The 18,066-nt window shown below is 42.8% G+C and overlaps 1 protein-coding gene across 1 annotated transcript; it reads left to right on the forward strand.

The window, feature by feature from the left end:
* Positions 1–1,899: 1,899 nt before the first annotated feature.
* On the forward strand, positions 1,900–13,770 carry LOC124137344. The gene is made up of 3 exons (XM_046503610.1): positions 1,900–2,060; positions 2,172–2,214; positions 13,579–13,770. Exons 1-3 carry the CDS (start codon positions 1,944–1,946, stop codon positions 13,722–13,724), a joined length of 306 nt encoding a protein of 101 aa, XP_046359566.1. The 5' UTR covers positions 1,900–1,943; the 3' UTR covers positions 13,725–13,770.
* The last annotated feature ends 4,296 nt before the right edge of the window (positions 13,771–18,066 follow it).

Consider the following 18,066-nt stretch of genomic DNA (forward strand, 5'->3'; position numbering starts at 1 on the left):
GATTACACCATGTATATAGGACGAATTCCGTGCTAAATATACCACTGACATCAGGCAACAGTACTAGTTTAAGTACAGACAATACCATCAACCTGCCATGGTGTGACAAGTGCCACCTCAGTTGGACAATTAATCCGACTGACTTTCTGTCCTGTTGACAGGGCAGTTATTTTGTAAACGTATCACACACGACGCGTAGACACAACTGGCCCTCCTATATACGCAAAATCACAGACAAACGCGAACATCATTAAGGCTGATGTATCGTACATGTGTTATGTGTTTGGTACAGGAGCTGCAGTGCACACGAGACACCACGTGGACACTATAGACCGCACCTGAAACGTTACTGGAAGAGTTCGAATCTTGACTTCTATTATTACCAGATGCGCCAGGCAAAAAGAGTGTAGTCAACAGAAGGCAGGCCTCGGGGTGCCGGTAGCGACCCGTATATCCTATATAAAGTGGCTAAATGTGACTTTCAGCATTGTAAAAGAAAAGAAAAGAAAAATATGTAAAAATAAGCTCAGCAGGTGAATTAGATATTGCTGAATTCTACAGGACTGTAAACAAACAAAGACCTAAGACTGTCAATACACATCTGAGGTACACAGGACGCTGTTGCAATACACCATCAGAAGTGTGCAACTTGTGGGCAGACCACTGTGCAGCTTTATCATCACCTCTTGACCGGCCGGAGTTTGATATCGTTTTTCGTGTTGAGACGGACTCCAGAATAAACAACATCTCAAAGATATCACTTCTAGACGACGAACTGTTCGAAAAGATCTTGTTAGAGAGAATTGATAGGTATATCAAATATATGGAACCCGATATCCCCCATAGATTACAAATGTAAATGTTGTACAGCTTTAGCTAATGCACAGGACACCCTCCATGAACATCTATTTGACACTTTAAACCTCGAACAATACATGTGTATTGAGGACTGCGCAGATGACGAAGTAAAACTTGTGACATCACTAGGTGGTATAACCCCTATTGTAGAGGATATGAGCTCTGACAGCTGGGCTGAATTCATATCTTATGTATCACGAGATATAAGCTCCTGGAACCTGCTATCAATGATCTTTCTGTAGACAGTGTATCTCTTACCTGGATCATGCAATGTAAATATTCGGTATTGTGAAACTTTCAATTCATTCGTTCATACAGCACGTCCTACATACACGAACGTTATTCGTAACAGGCGACTGACAATGAGCTGGATTGGCAGTTCTGGCTTTGACACGTTGTTCATGTGATGTCATCGTGCCCCGACGGCGCATGGCGATGGGCTTATCATCAATCACTGGTTTGTCTGACATGTTGGAATTTATAAACAATACACACGGTATTTCAGTGACGTTGTATCAGCAGGAATTTTTTATAATTCTGTTTTGAGACGCGTATTCAGTTGTTACTTCTTGTCATACAAAACTCCAGAGGTATCCTGTACTATACGCGATAACAAATACTGGGAAGTAATACTATTTTGTTTATTTTAGTCAATAAACCCCTTGTAATTTGTATCTCAAAATTATCCTCTGATCTTTCCTGATCTATGTAACCGCTTCCACAGTCCAGATAGAGCGTCTGCCCGAAGTGTCTAGTGGATAGAGTGACTCCCAGGAGAGGGGGAATGTCGGTAGTTCGATACCGGTTCGCTTTATGGTGGTACTTGTTGTTACCCTGCCTGAGATAAATCAAAGACTAGTTTGGATCAGAGTCAGTATATTGTGTCTGAGTGGGGTCTCCATGTTAAAACTGCAGAGTGGTATTTCAGTGGGCTAGCGCTATAAAACCAGCAGTTGTCCGGACGCACAGTCGTCCACACACACAGACTCAAGTACATGCACGTCACTATACAATTACAATGATCTTGATCGCGACGTTAACGCCCCATTTCTTCTCGACCCACCTCGCCTATTCGTTACACATGAATGTTGCGCAACCTGTTGAACAGGCTGCGACAGCTGTTCCGCAGTGTTAAACGACAACAAACACATTGGACTAACAAAGACTGTAACGGCAAGATGGCGGCTCGTGTTGTCCTCTTGGTAAGTACAGGAGCCCAGTGCTGATCATGTTGCCATTCACATTCAGATCAACAGACAGTCAAAGTTTAGCGATTTGTTCCTTGTCATTGATGTCTGTCATATCTGTTCCAGGTTTCTGCCCTTGTTTACGTCGCCATGTTGTCGCATTCCAATGGTGAGTTCAAGCGTCATGCTTTCAGTGATGAAATCTAAAGATAATATGTACACCGTGTCTATTGTGAAACTGTCGTGTGTATGTGTTGTGAACATGTAGGTATGTCTGTAGTGAAGCTGTAGTGTGTATGTGTTGTGAACATGTAGGTATGTCTGTAGTGAAGCTGTAGTGTGTATGTGATGTGAACATGTAGGTATGTCTGTAGTGAAGCTGTCGTGTGTATGTGTTGTGAACATGTGAACATGTAGGTATGTCTGTAGTGATACTGTAGTGTGTATGTGTTGTGAACATGTAGGTATGTCTGTAGTGATACTGTAGTGTGTATGTGTTGTGAACATGTAGGTATGTCTGTAGTGAAGCTGTAATGTGTATGTCATTTGAACATGTAGGTATGTCTGTAGTGAAGCTGTAGTGTGTATGTGTTGTGAACATGTAGGTATGTCTGTAGTGAAGCTGTAGTGTGTTTGTGATGTGAACATGTAGGTATGTCTGTAGTTAAGCTGTAGTGTGTATGTGATCTGAACATGTAGGTATGTCTGTAGTGAAACTGTAATGTGTATGTGTTGTGAACATGTAGGTATGTCTGTAGTGAAGCTGTAATGTGTATGTGATGTGAACATGTAGGTATGTCTGTAGTGAAGCTGTCGTGTGTATGTGATGTGAACATGTAGGTATGTCTGTAGTGAAGCTGTAGTGTGTATGTCATTTGAACATGTAGGTATGTCTGTAGTGAAGCTGTAGTGTGTATGTGTTGTGAACATGTAGGTATGTCTGTAGTGAAGCTGTCGTGTGTATGTATTGTGAACATGTAGGTATGTCTGTAGTTAAGCTGTAATGTGTATGTGTTGTGAACATGTAGGTATGTCTGTAGTGAAGCTGTAATGTGTATGTGTTGTGAACATGTAGGTATGTCTGTAGTGAAGCTGTAATGTGTATGTATTGTGAACATGTAGGTATGTCTGTAGTGAAGCTGTAATGTGTATGTGTTGTGAACATGTAGGTATGTCTGTAGTTAAGCTGTAATGTGTATGTGATGTGAACATGTAGGTATGTCTGTAGTTAAGCTGTAATGTGTATGTGATGTGAACATGTAGGTATGTCTGTAGTTAAGCTGTAATGTGTATGTGATGTGAACATGTAGGTATGTCTGTAGTTAAGCTGTAATGTGTATGTATTGTGAACATGTAGGTATGTCTGTAGTGAAGCTGTTGTGTGTATATGTTGTGAACATGTAGGTATGTCTGTAGTGATACTGTAATCTGTATGTATTGTGAACGTGTAGGTATGTCTGTAGTGAAGCTGTAATGTGTATGTATTGTGAACATGTAGGTATGTCTGTAGTGATACTGTAGTGTGTATGTATTGTGAACATGTAGGTATGTCTGTAGTGAAGCTGTAATGTGTATGTGATGTGAACATGTAGGTATGTCTGTAGTGAAGCTGTACTGTGTATGTGTTGTGAACCTGTAGGTATGTCTGTAGTGAAGCTGTAATGTGTATGTGTTGTGAACATGTAGGTATGTCTGTAGTTAAGCTGTAATGTGTATGTGTTGTGAACATGTAGGTATGTCTGTAGTTAAGCTGTAATGTGTATGTGTTGTGAACATGTAGGTATGTCTGTAGTGAAGCTGTAATGTGTATGTGTTGTGAACATGTAGGTATATCTGTAGTGAAGCTGTCGTGTGTATGTGTTGTGAACATGTAGGTATGTCTGTAGTTAAGCTGTAGTGTGTATGTGTTGTGAACATGTAGGTATGTCTGTAGTGAAGCTGTAGTGTGTATGTCATTTGAACATGTAGGTATGTCTGTAGTGAAGCTGTCGTGTGTATGTGTTGTGAACATGTAGGTATGTCTGTAGTGAAGCTGTCGTGTGTATGTGTTGTGAACATGTAGGTATGTCTGTAGTGTAGCTGTCGTGTGTATGTGATGTGAACATGTAGGTATGTCTGTAGTGAAGCTGTAATGTGTATGTGTTGTGAACATGTAGGTATGTCTGTAGTGAAGCTGTCGTGTGTATGTATTGTGAACATGTAGGTATGTCTGTAGTTAAGCTGTAATGTGTATGTGTTGTGAACATGTAGGTATGTCTGTAGTGAAGCTGTAGTGTGTATGTGTTGTGAACATGTAGGTATGTCTGTAGTGAAGCTGTAATGTGTATGTGTTGTGAACATGTAGGTATGTCTGTAGTGAAGCTGTCGTGTGTATGTGATGTGAACATGTAGGTATGTCTGTAGTTAAGCTGTAATGTGTATGTATTGTGAACATGTAGGTATGTCTGTAGTGAAGTTGTAATGTGTATGTGATGTGAACATGTAGGTATGTCTGTAGTGAAGCTGTAATGTGTATGTGTTGTGAACATGTAGGTATGTCTGTAGTGAAGCTGTAATGTGTATGTGTTGTGAACATGTAGGTATGTCTGTAGTGAAGCTGTAGTGTGTATGTATTGTGAACATGTAGGTATGTCTGTAGTTAAGCTGTAATGTGTATGTGATGTGAACATGTAGGTATGTCTGTAGTGAAGCTGTCGTGTGTATGTGTTGTGAACATGTAGGTATGTCTGTAGTGAAACTGTAATGTGTATGTGTTGTGAACATGTAGGTATGTCTGTAGTGAAGCTGTAATGTGTATGTGTTGTGAACATGTAGGTATGTCTGTAGTGAAGCTGTAATGTGTATGTGTTGTGAACATGTAGGTATGTCTGTAGTGAAGCTGTAATGTGTATGTGTTGTGAACATGTAGGTATGTCTGTAGTGAAGCTGTAGTGTGTATGTATTGTGAACATGTAGGTATGTCTGTAGTTAAGCTGTAATGTGTATGTGATGTGAACATGTAGGTATGTCTGTAGTGAAGCTGTCGTGTGTATGTGTTGTGAACATGTAGGTATGTCTGTAGTGAAACTGTAATGTGTATGTGTTGTGAACATGTAGGTATGTCTGTAGTGAAGCTGTAATGTGTATGTGTTGTGAACATGTAGGTATGTCTGTAGTGAAGCTGTAGTGTGTATGTGTTGTGAACATGTAGGTATGTCTGTAGTGAAGCTGTAGTGTGTTTGTGATGTGAACATGTAGGTATGTCTGTAGTTAAGCTGTAGTGTGTATGTGATCTGAACATGTAGGTATGTCTGTAGTGAAACTGTAATGTGTATGTGTTGTGAACATGTAGGTATGTCTGTAGTGAAGCTGTAATGTGTATGTGATGTGAACATGTAGGTATGTCTGTAGTGAAGCTGTCGTGTGTATGTGATGTGAACATGTAGGTATGTCTGTAGTGAAGCTGTAGTGTGTATGTCATTTGAACATGTAGGTATGTCTGTAGTGAAGCTGTAGTGTGTATGTGTTGTGAACATGTAGGTATGTCTGTAGTGAAGCTGTCGTGTGTATGTATTGTGAACATGTAGGTATGTCTGTAGTTAAGCTGTAATGTGTATGTGTTGTGAACATGTAGGTATGTCTGTAGTGAAGCTGTAATGTGTATGTGTTGTGAACATGTAGGTATGTCTGTAGTGAAGCTGTAATGTGTATGTATTGTGAACATGTAGGTATGTCTGTAGTGAAGCTGTAATGTGTATGTGTTGTGAACATGTAGGTATGTCTGTAGTTAAGCTGTAATGTGTATGTGATGTGAACATGTAGGTATGTCTGTAGTTAAGCTGTAATGTGTATGTATTGTGAACATGTAGGTATGTCTGTAGTGAAGCTGTTGTGTGTATATGTTGTGAACATGTAGGTATGTCTGTAGTGATACTGTAATCTGTATGTATTGTGAACGTGTAGGTATGTCTGTAGTGAAGCTGTAATGTGTATGTATTGTGAACATGTAGGTATGTCTGTAGTGATACTGTAGTGTGTATGTATTGTGAACATGTAGGTATGTCTGTAGTGAAGCTGTCGTGTGTATGTGATGTGAACATGTAGGTATGTCTGTAGTGAAGCTGTACTGTGTATGTGTTGTGAACCTGTAGGTATGTCTGTAGTGAAGCTGTAATGTGTATGTGTTGTGAACATGTAGGTATGTCTGTAGTTAAGCTGTAATGTGTATGTGTTGTGAACATGTAGGTATGTCTGTAGTTAAGCTGTAATGTGTATGTGTTGTGAACATGTAGGTATGTCTGTAGTGAAGCTGTAATGTGTATGTGTTGTGAACATGTAGGTATATCTGTAGTGAAGCTGTCGTGTGTATGTGTTGTGAACATGTAGGTATGTCTGTAGTTAAGCTGTAGTGTGTATGTGTTGTGAACATGTAGGTATGTCTGTAGTGAAGCTGTAGTGTGTATGTCATTTGAACATGTAGGTATGTCTGTAGTGAAGCTGTCGTGTGTATGTGTTGTGAACATGTAGGTATGTCTGTAGTGAAGCTGTCGTGTGTATGTGTTGTGAACATGTAGGTATGTCTGTAGTGAAGCTGTCGTGTGTATGTGATGTGAACATGTAGGTATGTCTGTAGTGAAGCTGTAATGTGTATGTGTTGTGAACATGTAGGTATGTCTGTAGTGAAGCTGTCGTGTGTATGTATTGTGAACATGTAGGTATGTCTGTAGTTAAGCTGTAATGTGTATGTGTTGTGAACATGTAGGTATGTCTGTAGTGAAGCTGTAGTGTGTATGTGTTGTGAACATGTAGGTATGTCTGTAGTGAAGCTGTAATGTGTATGTGTTGTGAACATGTAGGTATGTCTGTAGTGAAGCTGTCGTGTGTATGTGATGTGAACATGTAGGTATGTCTGTAGTTAAGCTGTAATGTGTATGTATTGTGAACATGTAGGTATGTCTGTAGTGAAGTTGTAATGTGTATGTGATGTGAACATGTAGGTATGTCTGTAGTGAAGCTGTAATGTGTATGTGTTGTGAACATGTAGGTATGTCTGTAGTGAAGCTGTAATGTGTATGTGTTGTGAACATGTAGGTATGTCTGTAGTGAAGCTGTAGTGTGTATGTATTGTGAACATGTAGGTATGTCTGTAGTTAAGCTGTAATGTGTATGTGATGTGAACATGTAGGTATGTCTGTAGTGAAGCTGTCGTGTGTATGTGTTGTGAACATGTAGGTATGTCTGTAGTGAAACTGTAATGTGTATGTGTTGTGAACATGTAGGTATGTCTGTAGTGAAGCTGTAATGTGTATGTGTTGTGAACATGTAGGTATGTCTGTAGTGAAGCTGTAATGTGTATGTGATGTGAAAATGTGGGTATGTCTGTAGAGAAGCTGTAATGTGTATGTGTTGTGAACATGTAGGTATGTCTGTAGTGAAGCTGTAGTGTGTATGTGATGTGAACATGTAGGTATGTCTGTAGTGAAGCTGTAGTGTGTATGTGATGTGAACATGTAGGTATGTCTGTAGTGAAGCTGTAGTGTGTATGTGATGTGAACATGTAGGTATGTCTGTAGTGAAGCTGTAGTGTGGATGTGTTGTGAACATGTAGGTATGTCTGTAGTGAAGCTGTAGTCTGGATGTGTTTTGAACATGTAGGTATGTCTGTAGTGAAGCTGTCGTGTGTATGTGTTGTGAACATGTAGGTATGTCTGTAGTGAAGCTGTAGTGTGTATGTGTTTTGAACATGTAGGTATGTCTGTAGTGAAGCTGTCGTGTGTATGTGTTGTGAACACATAGGTGTGTCGGTTGTGAAGCTGTTGTTATATCAGTTGTGTCCCTGTTAGTACATCAAGTTAGTATGTCTGTCGCGATCTTTTTGGTAAGCGTTTGATGACCATTTGGTATGTCTTGTGTTAACATATTGGTATATATATAGTGAAAATATTGTTATTATGTCTGTGGTGCACCTGTTATCATATCTGTAGTTAAGATTGTGGTGTTCGTTGTGAACTCAATTGTATGTCTGTAGTAAACATGTTGATATGTCTGATGTGAAGTTGTTGGTGTGTCTATAGTGAACCTGTTGGTGTGTCTGATGTGTTGGTGTGTCTGTAGTCAAGCTGTTGATGTGTCTGTAGTGAACCTGTTGGTGTGTCTGTAGTCAAACTGTTGATGTGTCTGTAGTGAAGCTAATGGTGTGTCTGTTGTCAAGCTGTTGGTATATCTGTAGTGAACCTGTTGGTGTGTCTGATGTGAAGTTGTTCTTATGTGAAGCTGTTGATGTGTCTGTAGTGAAGTTGTTGGTGTGTCTGTAGGGAAGCTGTTGGTGTGTCTGTAGTGAAGCTGTTGGTGTGTCTGATGTGAAGTTGTTCTTATGTGAAGCTGTTGATGTGTCTGTAGTGAAGTTGTTGGTGTGTCTGTAGGGAAGCTGTTGGTGTGTCTGTAGTGAAGCTGTTGGTGTATTTGTTGTGAAGGTTCTCATGTCCATTTTAAAGGTGTTCATATGTCTGTATTCACGCTGTTAGTGTGTCTGTAGTGAAGCTGTTGGTGTGTCTGTATTCACGCTGTTGATGTGTCTGTAGGGAAGCTGTTAGTGTGTCTGTAGTGAAGCTGTTGGTGTGTCTGTAGTGAAGCTGTTGGTGTGTCTGTAGCGAAGCTGTTGGTGTATTTGTTGTGAAGGTTCTCATGTCCATTTTAAAGGTGTTCATATGTCTGTATTCACGCTGTTGGTGTGTCTGTAGTGAAGCTGTTGGTGTGTCTGTAGTGAAGCTGTTGGTGTGTCTGTATTCACGCTGTTGGTGTGTCTGTAGTGAAGCTGTTGGTGTGTCTGATGTGAAGTTGTTCTTATGTGAAGCTGTTGATGTGTCTGTAGTGAAGCTGTTGGTGTGTCTGTAGTGAAGCTGTTGGTGTGTCTGTAGCGAAGCTGTTGGTGTATTTGTTGTGAAGGTTCTCATGTCCATTTTAAAGGTGTTCATATGTCTGTATTCACGCTGTTGGTGTGTCTGTAGTGAAGCTGTTAGTGTGTCTGTAGTGAAGCTGTTGGTGTGTCTGTATTCACGCTGTTGGTGTGTCTGTAGTGAAGCTGTTGGTGTGTCTGATGTGAAGTTGTTCTTATGTGAAGCTGTTGATGTGTCTGTAGTGAAGCTGTTGGTGTGTCTGTAGTGAAGCTGTTGGTGTGTCTGTAGCGAAGCTGTTGGTGTGTCTGTAGTGAAGTTGTTGGTGTGTCTGTAGTGAAGCTGTTGGTGTGTCTGTAGCGAAGCTGTTGGTGTATTTGTTGTGAAGGTTCTCATGTCCATTTTAAAGGTGTTCATATGTCTGTATTCACGCTGTTGGTGTGTCTGTAGTGAAGCTGTTGGTGTGTCTGTAGTGAAGCTGTTGGTGTGTCTGTAGTGAAGCTGTTAGTGTGTCTGTAGGGAAGCTGTTGATGTGTCTGTAGTGAAGCTGTTGGTGTATTTGTTGTGAAGGTTCTCATGTCCATTTTAAAGGTGTTCATATGTCTGTATTCACGCTGTTGGTGTGTCTGTAGTGAAGCTGTTGGTGTGTCTGTAGTGAAGCTGTTGGTGTGTCTGTAGTGAAGCTGTTGGTGTGTCTGTAGTCAAGCTGTTGATGTGTCTGTATTCACGCTGTTGGTGTGTCTGTAGTGAAGCTGTTGGTGTGTCTGTAGGGAAGCTGTTGATGTATCTGTAGTCAAGCTGTTGGTGTGTCTGTAGTGAAGCTGTTGCTGTGTCTGTAGTGAAGCTGTTGGTGTGTCTGTATTCACGCTGTTGGTGTGTCTGTAGTGAAGCTGTTGGTGTGTCTGTAGTGAAGCTGTTGATGTGTCTGTAGTGAAGCTGTTGGTGTATTTGTTGTGAAGGTTCTCATGTCCATTTTAAAGGTGTTCATATGTCTGTATTCACGCTGTTGGTGTGTCTGTAGTGAAGCTGTTGGTGTGTCTGTAGTGAAGCTGTTGGTGTGTCTGTATTCACGCTGTTGGTGTGTCTGTATTCACGCTGTTGGTGTGTCTGTAGTGAAGCTGTTGGTGTGTCTGTATTCACGCTGTTGGTGTGTCTGTATTCACGCTGTTGGTGTGTCTGTAGTGAAGCTGTTGGTGTGTCTGTATTCACGCTGTTGGTGTGTCTGTATTCACGCTGTTGGTGTGTCTGTAGGGAAGCTGTTGGTGTGTCTGTATTCACGCTGTTGGTGTGTCTGTATTCACGCTGTTGGTGTGTCTGTAGTGAAGCTGTTGGTGTGTCTGTATTCACGCTGTTGGTGTGTCTGTATTCACGCTGTTGGTGTGTCTGTAGTGAAGCTGTTGGTGTGTCTGTATTCACGCTGTTGGTGTGTCTGTATTCACGCTGTTGGTGTGTCTGTAGTGAAGCTGTTGGTGTGTCTGTATTCACGCTGTTGGTGTGTCTGTATTCACGCTGTTGGTGTGTCTGTATTCACGCTGTTGATGTGTCTGTAGTGAAGCTGTTGGTGTGTCTGTATTCACGCTGTTGATGTGTCTGTAGTGAAGCTGTTGGTGTGTCTGTATTCACGCTGTTGATGTGTCTGTAGTGAAGCTGTTGTAGATGTAGTTGTTCTTATGTGAAGCTGTTGGTGTGTCTGTAGTGAAGCTGTTGGTGTGTCTGTAGTCAAGCTGTTGATGTGTCTGTAGTGAAGCTGTTGGTGTGTCTGTAGTGAAGCTGTTGGTGTGTCTGTAGTGAAGCTGTTGGTGTGTCTGTAGTGAAGCTGTTGGTGTGTCTGTAGTCAAGCTGTTGATGTGTCTGTAGTGAAGCTGTTGGTGTGTCTGTAGTGAAGCTGTTGGTGTGTCTGTAGTGAAGCTGTTGGTGTGTCTGTAGTGAAGCTGATGGTGTGTCTGTAGTGAAGCTGTTGGTGTGTCTGTAGTGAAGCTGTTAGTGTGTCTGTAGTGAAGCTGTTGGTGTGTCTGTATTCACGCTGTTGATGTGTCTGTAGTGAAGCTGTTGGTGTGTCTGTATTCACGCTGTTGGTGTGTCTGTATTCACGCTGTTGGTGTGTCTGTAGGGAAGCTGTTGGTGTGTCTGTATTCACGCTGTTGGTGTGTCTGTATTCACGCTGTTGGTGTGTCTGTAGTGAAGCTGTTGGTGTGTCTGTATTCACGCTGTTGGTGTGTCTGTATTCACGCTGTTGGTGTGTCTGTAGTGAAGCTGTTGGTGTGTCTGTATTCACGCTGTTGGTGTGTCTGTATTCACGCTGTTGGTGTGTCTGTAGTGAAGCTGTTGGTGTGTCTGTATTCACGCTGTTGGTGTGTCTGTATTCACGCTGTTGGTGTGTCTGTATTCACGCTGTTGATGTGTCTGTAGTGAAGCTGTTGGTGTGTCTGTATTCACGCTGTTGATGTGTCTGTAGTGAAGCTGTTGGTGTGTCTGTATTCACGCTGTTGGTGTGTCTGTATTCACGCTGTTGGTGTGTCTGTAGGGAAGCTGTTGGTGTGTCTGTATTCACGCTGTTGGTGTGTCTGTAGTGAAGCTGTTAGTGTGTCTGTAGTGAAGCTGTTGGTGTGTCTGTATTCACGCTGTTGATGTGTCTGTAGTGAAGCTGTTGGTGTGTCTGTATTCACGCTGTTGGTGTGTCTGTATTCACGCTGTTGGTGTGTCTGTAGGGAAGCTGTTGGTGTGTCTGTATTCACGCTGTTGGTGTGTCTGTATTCACGCTGTTGGTGTGTCTGTAGTGAAGCTGTTGGTGTGTCTGTATTCACGCTGTTGGTGTGTCTGTATTCACGCTGTTGGTGTGTCTGTAGTGAAGCTGTTGGTGTGTCTGTATTCACGCTGTTGGTGTGTCTGTATTCACGCTGTTGGTGTGTCTGTAGTGAAGCTGTTGGTGTGTCTGTATTCACGCTGTTGGTGTGTCTGTATTCACGCTGTTGGTGTGTCTGTATTCACGCTGTTGATGTGTCTGTAGTGAAGCTGTTGGTGTGTCTGTATTCACGCTGTTGATGTGTCTGTAGTGAAGCTGTTGGTGTGTCTGTATTCACGCTGTTGATGTGTCTGTAGTGAAGCTGTTGTAGATGTAGTTGTTCTTATGTGAAGCTGTTGGTGTGTCTGTAGTGAAGCTGTTGGTGTGTCTGTAGTCAAGCTGTTGATGTGTCTGTAGTGAAGCTGTTGGTGTGTCTGTAGTGAAGCTGTTAGTGTGTCTGTAGTGAAGCTGTTGGTGTGTCTGTATTCACGCTGTTGATGTGTCTGTAGTGAAGCTGTTGGTGTGTCTGTATTCACGCTGTTGGTGTGTCTGTATTCACGCTGTTGGTGTGTCTGTAGGGAAGCTGTTGGTGTGTCTGTATTCACGCTGTTGGTGTGTCTGTATTCACGCTGTTGGTGTGTCTGTAGTGAAGCTGTTGGTGTGTCTGTATTCACGCTGTTGGTGTGTCTGTATTCACGCTGTTGGTGTGTCTGTAGTGAAGCTGTTGGTGTGTCTGTATTCACGCTGTTGGTGTGTCTGTATTCACGCTGTTGGTGTGTCTGTAGTGAAGCTGTTGGTGTGTCTGTATTCACGCTGTTGGTGTGTCTGTATTCACGCTGTTGGTGTGTCTGTATTCACGCTGTTGATGTGTCTGTAGTGAAGCTGTTGGTGTGTCTGTATTCACGCTGTTGATGTGTCTGTAGTGAAGCTGTTGGTGTGTCTGTATTCACGCTGTTGATGTGTCTGTAGTGAAGCTGTTGTAGATGTAGTTGTTCTTATGTGAAGCTGTTGGTGTGTCTGTAGTGAAGCTGTTGGTGTGTCTGTAGTCAAGCTGTTGATGTGTCTGTAGTGAAGCTGTTGGTGTGTCTGTAGTGAAGCTGTTGGTGTGTCTGTAGTGAAGCTGTTGGTGTGTCTGTAGTGAAGCTGTTGGTGTGTCTGTAGTCAAGCTGTTGATGTGTCTGTAGTGAAGCTGTTGGTGTGTCTGTAGTGAAGCTGTTGGTGTGTCTGTAGTGAAGCTGTTGGTGTGTCTGTAGTGAAGCTGATGGTGTGTCTGTAATGAAGCTGTTAGTGTGTCTGTAGTGAAGCTGTTGGTGTGTCTGTATTCACGCTGTTGATGTGTCTGTAGTGAAGCTGTTGGTGTGTCTGTATTCACGCTGTTGATGTGTCTGTAGTGAAGTTGTTGGTGTGTCTGTAGTGAAGCTGTTGGTGTGTCTGTAGTGAAGCTGTTGGTGTGTCTGTAGGGAAGCTGTTGATGTATCTGTAGTCAAGCTGTTGTTGTGTCTGTAGTGAAGCTGTTGGTGTGTCCCTATTCACGCTGTTAGTGTGTCTGTAGGGAAGCTGTTGGTGTGTCTGTAGTGAAGCTGTTGGTGTGTCTGTAGTCAAGCTGTTGGTGTGTCTGTAGTGAAGCTGATGGTGTGTCTGTAGTGAAGCTGTTGGTATATCTGTAGTGAAGCTTGGAGTGACATGTACCCCGGCGATAAAGGTGGCTGCTTACACTATTAGCAGCTTGTACTTAGTTAACACTCGAATATTTAGCACAGTTGCATATTTTGCTGGTATATTTCTGACTGCGGCGTGAACACCATTATTATATGCGTTAATAAAGACAATGTGTGCTTTGTTTGAACTTACACGAGGCTGTGTTTCTGTCCATCTTCAGCTCAGTGCCCCACAGGAGTCCCCCTGGTGGACGTCAAGGGGGAAGAGTATTTCTGTGGGAGGGGTCCACATTCCCGGGAGTGTCCAGAATTCAGCGAATGCCACATTGACCCGGGGGACAGATTCGCTGTGTGCTGCCTTGTCTGAGGTTATTGTGACCAAGGGTACAAATAAAAGTTGTCCGTTGTAAGAAGAATGCGTTGTGTGTTAAATGGGAAGGGTTGGTAAACTGCATGGCCGGGATAGTATCTTGAACGTTGCATCCCAGACTTAGGCACCCCAGAATATATTAATGACTAATGAAACACGGTAAAGTACGTTTATAAGGGACGCCCTTATAACGAACTGCCGGATATAACGAACTGTTTTTTACTCCCGTCTATTTGTTGTACATGTGTTGTATATATATATGCTTACAACGAACTTCGTTACAACCGTGGTTTACTGTTACTGCTGGAAGTTACTCATGAAGCGAATATGATCTGCGGAACAATTCTCTGACAATTGTCAGATGAGCTTGGATTTTAATAACACGAACTAACAGCACAACCACCGGTGATGTTTTGGCCCCATAACGATACCCTCAAGTATTGACCTGCAGAGCCCATACAACGATTTCATGTGCCTATTTCTGGATCCAAATGTCACATTGAGTCACAACATGACACCCGTAGTTCAAAGGTTAAGTAACGAGTGAACCCTCCGCGTGCCCGCGCCGGATGACGGTCTCCATCCTGCACCTCGTCCCTCCAGTCAGATGTCGGATGTACTGATGGGGCAACTGCAGCCAATCCCAATGTAAAGCTGCTTCCAATTCACGCCGATTCTGTACAAGAGGCTCATAGACCAAATTAGCTCCAGCGGATTCAGACCTGGACTCCCGGGGGGCAAAAGCATAGATAGTCGTCACAGCATGTTCTGAAGGTAGGCTGTCGCTGCCCGGGAACAATGGGGCCTAGCGCTGTCACCCTAACTGTGGTCTTGTGGTGAGTGATGGCTGTCAAAATGGTGGACAACCACTGGTTTCAGGGCATGTCGTATGTTCTGATTACTGTAACATATATGATGGAGAGCGGATTGCTTCAGATTAGGTTTTAATACAGATGATTTCTTACAGGAGCCATGTTTTATTCTGCTATGTCATCATGACGTCATCACTATTTGTGGTGACGTCATCAGTCCATGAGTACTTAGGTACACAAGTATGGTGACAAGGTCCAGCCAGCATTAAAATTTTGTGTGAGATACATACCCAAATCAATACCGAGCCTCCCCCATAAGGACCAGTTGGCCCGATGTTCATGGGTGTCATTATTCCTGTGCTCCAAACCCTGACTCGCCCTTCCGTAACATGGAGCGGGAGCCTTCTCCCTTCAGACCAATACATGTTCCGCCAGGTTCTCATATCCGTCTTGCTAAACACCATGCCAAACGTCACCTCTCATACCGATTTGCCAATAGGGGGCGCTTGATGATTCTTCTGGGCGCCATTTCTGCTGTTCTGAAGACGTTCCTCACGGTCCTGGTTGACGGACTGAGTAGCCAGGGCCGCTTCAGGACGGCTGTCTTCTCACGGTGACGTCAGAGGTGTCTGTCCTGATCGTGGAAGGTTCTTCACAGCATTGGTTTGACCATGTAACCAGTCTAGATTATCAACCGAAACAGAGTCCATTTGCCGTAAATAGGAACATTGCTGTGACAATTATATTAATGGACCGCTGAAAATCAGTGATGACACCAGGTGTTCGCGAAAACGGTAAGCATGTCCTGTCCTTCCGGTAGCACACGTCATTCACACAATTTGCATAAAAAAGTAAGTATTTATTGCCAGACACATGTGAAACGGCGGTCTTTAAACAAACCAGACAATCAAGTGATCGATGAACCAGACAATCAAGACAACGCTGTAGAAGGCATTCTGGTTATTTGCCATCTTTGCACCTTCGTCCCTCCGCCTTTGCAGCCATATTGTGACTTGAGCACGGACTACCTTTGCATGTATAAACATTAACAGCAACATATCACTAAACTACGACAAAACTCGTTGAAGCGTCTGTAGTCATAGTGAGTGAGTTGGGTTTAACGCCGCTTTTAACAGTATTCCAGTTATATCGCGGCGTATCAGCTTAATGTGGGAGGAAAGCCCGAAGTGATGCAGGTCTCAGACGTTAACCACTTCGGTGAAACCCGCGAGCAAGGATATGGTGCTGACAAACCTGGAAACATAAACGGGGCGAACAGGGATTCGAACCCACGATCATAGGTTTCTGGCGTGCTCAAGGGACGCAACTCTGCACAGCGAATCGCGGCGCCTTAGACGACTGGGGCACTCATGCCCCAATGTAGCCCCAAAGCTGATGCGTTCTTATTAAGTCAAATAGTAACAACACAATGAACTTCAGCGTGCACGTGCATCATAAACTTACTTTCACAGATCACGAGTCTTGTATATATATACATGAAAAGTAAAAGTTATAGCCGCAATACAAACAGGTGCGTGTGCTCTTGTGTAAGTATACATATGTAGGTAAAGTACCGTTATGTTTAACAGCTGCTACGTTTACAGTTACTCTGTTATTGATTTACACAGACATTGGATCACGAAGCACATGTGTGGAAAGACCGGACACATTTGTTGATTACAGCAGTGTATTGTACCAAGTTGTCATCTGATGGAGATGCTATTATTGGATTCAAGAGCAACACGTCCAGAAAATAACGATTTGATGGCAGTTGCATATTTCCTGAAAGTTTTTTCCGCCCAATACCAAAGTGCCTCAAGATTGAATTATAGGACATTATGCAGTGTCACCGGCATTCTCTGTTCGTGTGGTGTGCGATTTTGCCAGGACCGTTTCAAAATACTGAATTGTCACATACATATTCCTTCTAAATGAGCCGCGGCAATATGATATTGGCGAAGCCGCAGTGTATCATGAGTGAGTGAGTGAGTATGGTTTTACGCCGCTTTTAGCAATAATCCAGCAATATCACGGCGAACCCGGGTCTTCGGCGTGACGAGCGAACGCTTTAACCACTAGGCTACCCGACCGCCCTAGTGTATCATGAGGACCATAAGGCAACACTTAGGTCATTTTGTACCTGAAATATTTTGACGTACTTTCCCTATATAAACTGACACATACATATACTACATACGTTATTGAATCAGTCCACGATTTCATCCTACAAGTGGACAACAATACAACAAGGATTACTGGGAATAGTTTAAAATCACTATTTACTACTTCATTATGTCCCTCTGATTAACGTCACAAAGGCTAAAATCGATTTCGAATCCATTTCGAAAAGACATGTCTCCGTATGCATATTCTATCTTCAAGTACATGATCTATTCATGGTGTCTGTGGATGACTTTTGTCATAAACAACATGAGTTGGAGCCCAAGATATGGGTTCAGAGAGAGAGAGAGAGAGAGAGAGAGGGAGGGAGACATGGAGACAGAGAGGAAATGAGAGAGAGGAGATGGAGAGAGAGAGAGAGGGTGTTAGAGGGAGGGAGAGAGAGGGGGAGAGAGAGAGAGAGAGAGGGAGGGAGACATGGAGACAGAGAGAGAGAGAGGGGAGAGAGAGAGTGAGGGAGAGAGAGAGGGGGGGAGAGAGAGAGGGGAGAGAGAGACCGACAGACAGAGAGTGAGAGTGTGTGTTTCAAAATGTGTGTTTCAGTATAATGTTTTCATTATACATTTGCTCGTAACAATATCATCTATCTAAACAATCTAAATTCCGCCGAATAAGCAACACGTAACCAATGACGCACCCTGCAAGTCCGCCAGAAGGTGGCGGCTATGAGTTTAGCACTGACGTCAGTGGCATCATACACAGTTGACTCAAACCTACAACCCAGAATATCAAACGATTAATATACATTTCGACAACTTTGTTATCAATGAACATTTTTTTATTGCAAGAAATGAATGTGTGGAAAACAACAAAACATACGTCATCACCTCAAGTAATACATCTCACCACACACACACTCCGACCGGGTGAACCATGACACGCGGTAGAAATATAGGACTCTTAGAAGAGCTATAGAAATACATCGGGTTGTTGCGTACAAGTCAAATACCAGCAACGTCGGACCCAGCATCCACGCATGAAATGAGAAAGTCTCAGAACATAACGGTGTAGTTGTGCTGGCACAACATCAAATAACATGTGAGTGTATAGATGCGTACAGACACACGTGGCCGCCATGCATCATGCCATCTGCATAACAAGTACATGTTCTTTATATATGTGAGAAATATAAAACGTTGAGAATAAAGTTTCTATCTAATTTAGGCGTATAAGTATTAAATATACAAAAAACAGAGTCCAATTATTCGTGCTTTTCAAAACTCCTTTATCCCTTAAGATCTTTCGCCGTTCAACGGCTCTTCGGGTGTAATGAAAACTTTAACTTACATTGTAGTCCTAGGCGACGCCAACAGTAGTATTTGTGACGTCATAATGCCTATGATGTA

Source organism: Haliotis rufescens, unplaced genomic scaffold (genome assembly GCF_023055435.1).
Source record: "Haliotis rufescens isolate VD_foot unplaced genomic scaffold, xgHalRufe1.0.p SCAF_26, whole genome shotgun sequence".
Lineage (NCBI taxonomy): Eukaryota > Metazoa > Mollusca > Gastropoda > Lepetellida > Haliotidae > Haliotis > Haliotis rufescens.

Excerpts from the sequence above, each read along its gene's own strand:
- LOC124137344 (XM_046503610.1), top strand. The coding sequence starts at position 1,944 with ATGTTGCGCAACCTGTTGAACAGGCTGCGACAGCTGTTCCGCAGTGTT. Across the intron at positions 2,061-2,171 it reads CGGCTCGTGTTGTCCTCTTG|GTTTCTGCCCTTGTTTACGT; the intron begins GTAAGTACAGGA and ends TATCTGTTCCAG. Across the intron at positions 2,215-13,578 it reads CATGTTGTCGCATTCCAATG|CTCAGTGCCCCACAGGAGTC; the intron begins GTGAGTTCAAGC and ends GTCCATCTTCAG.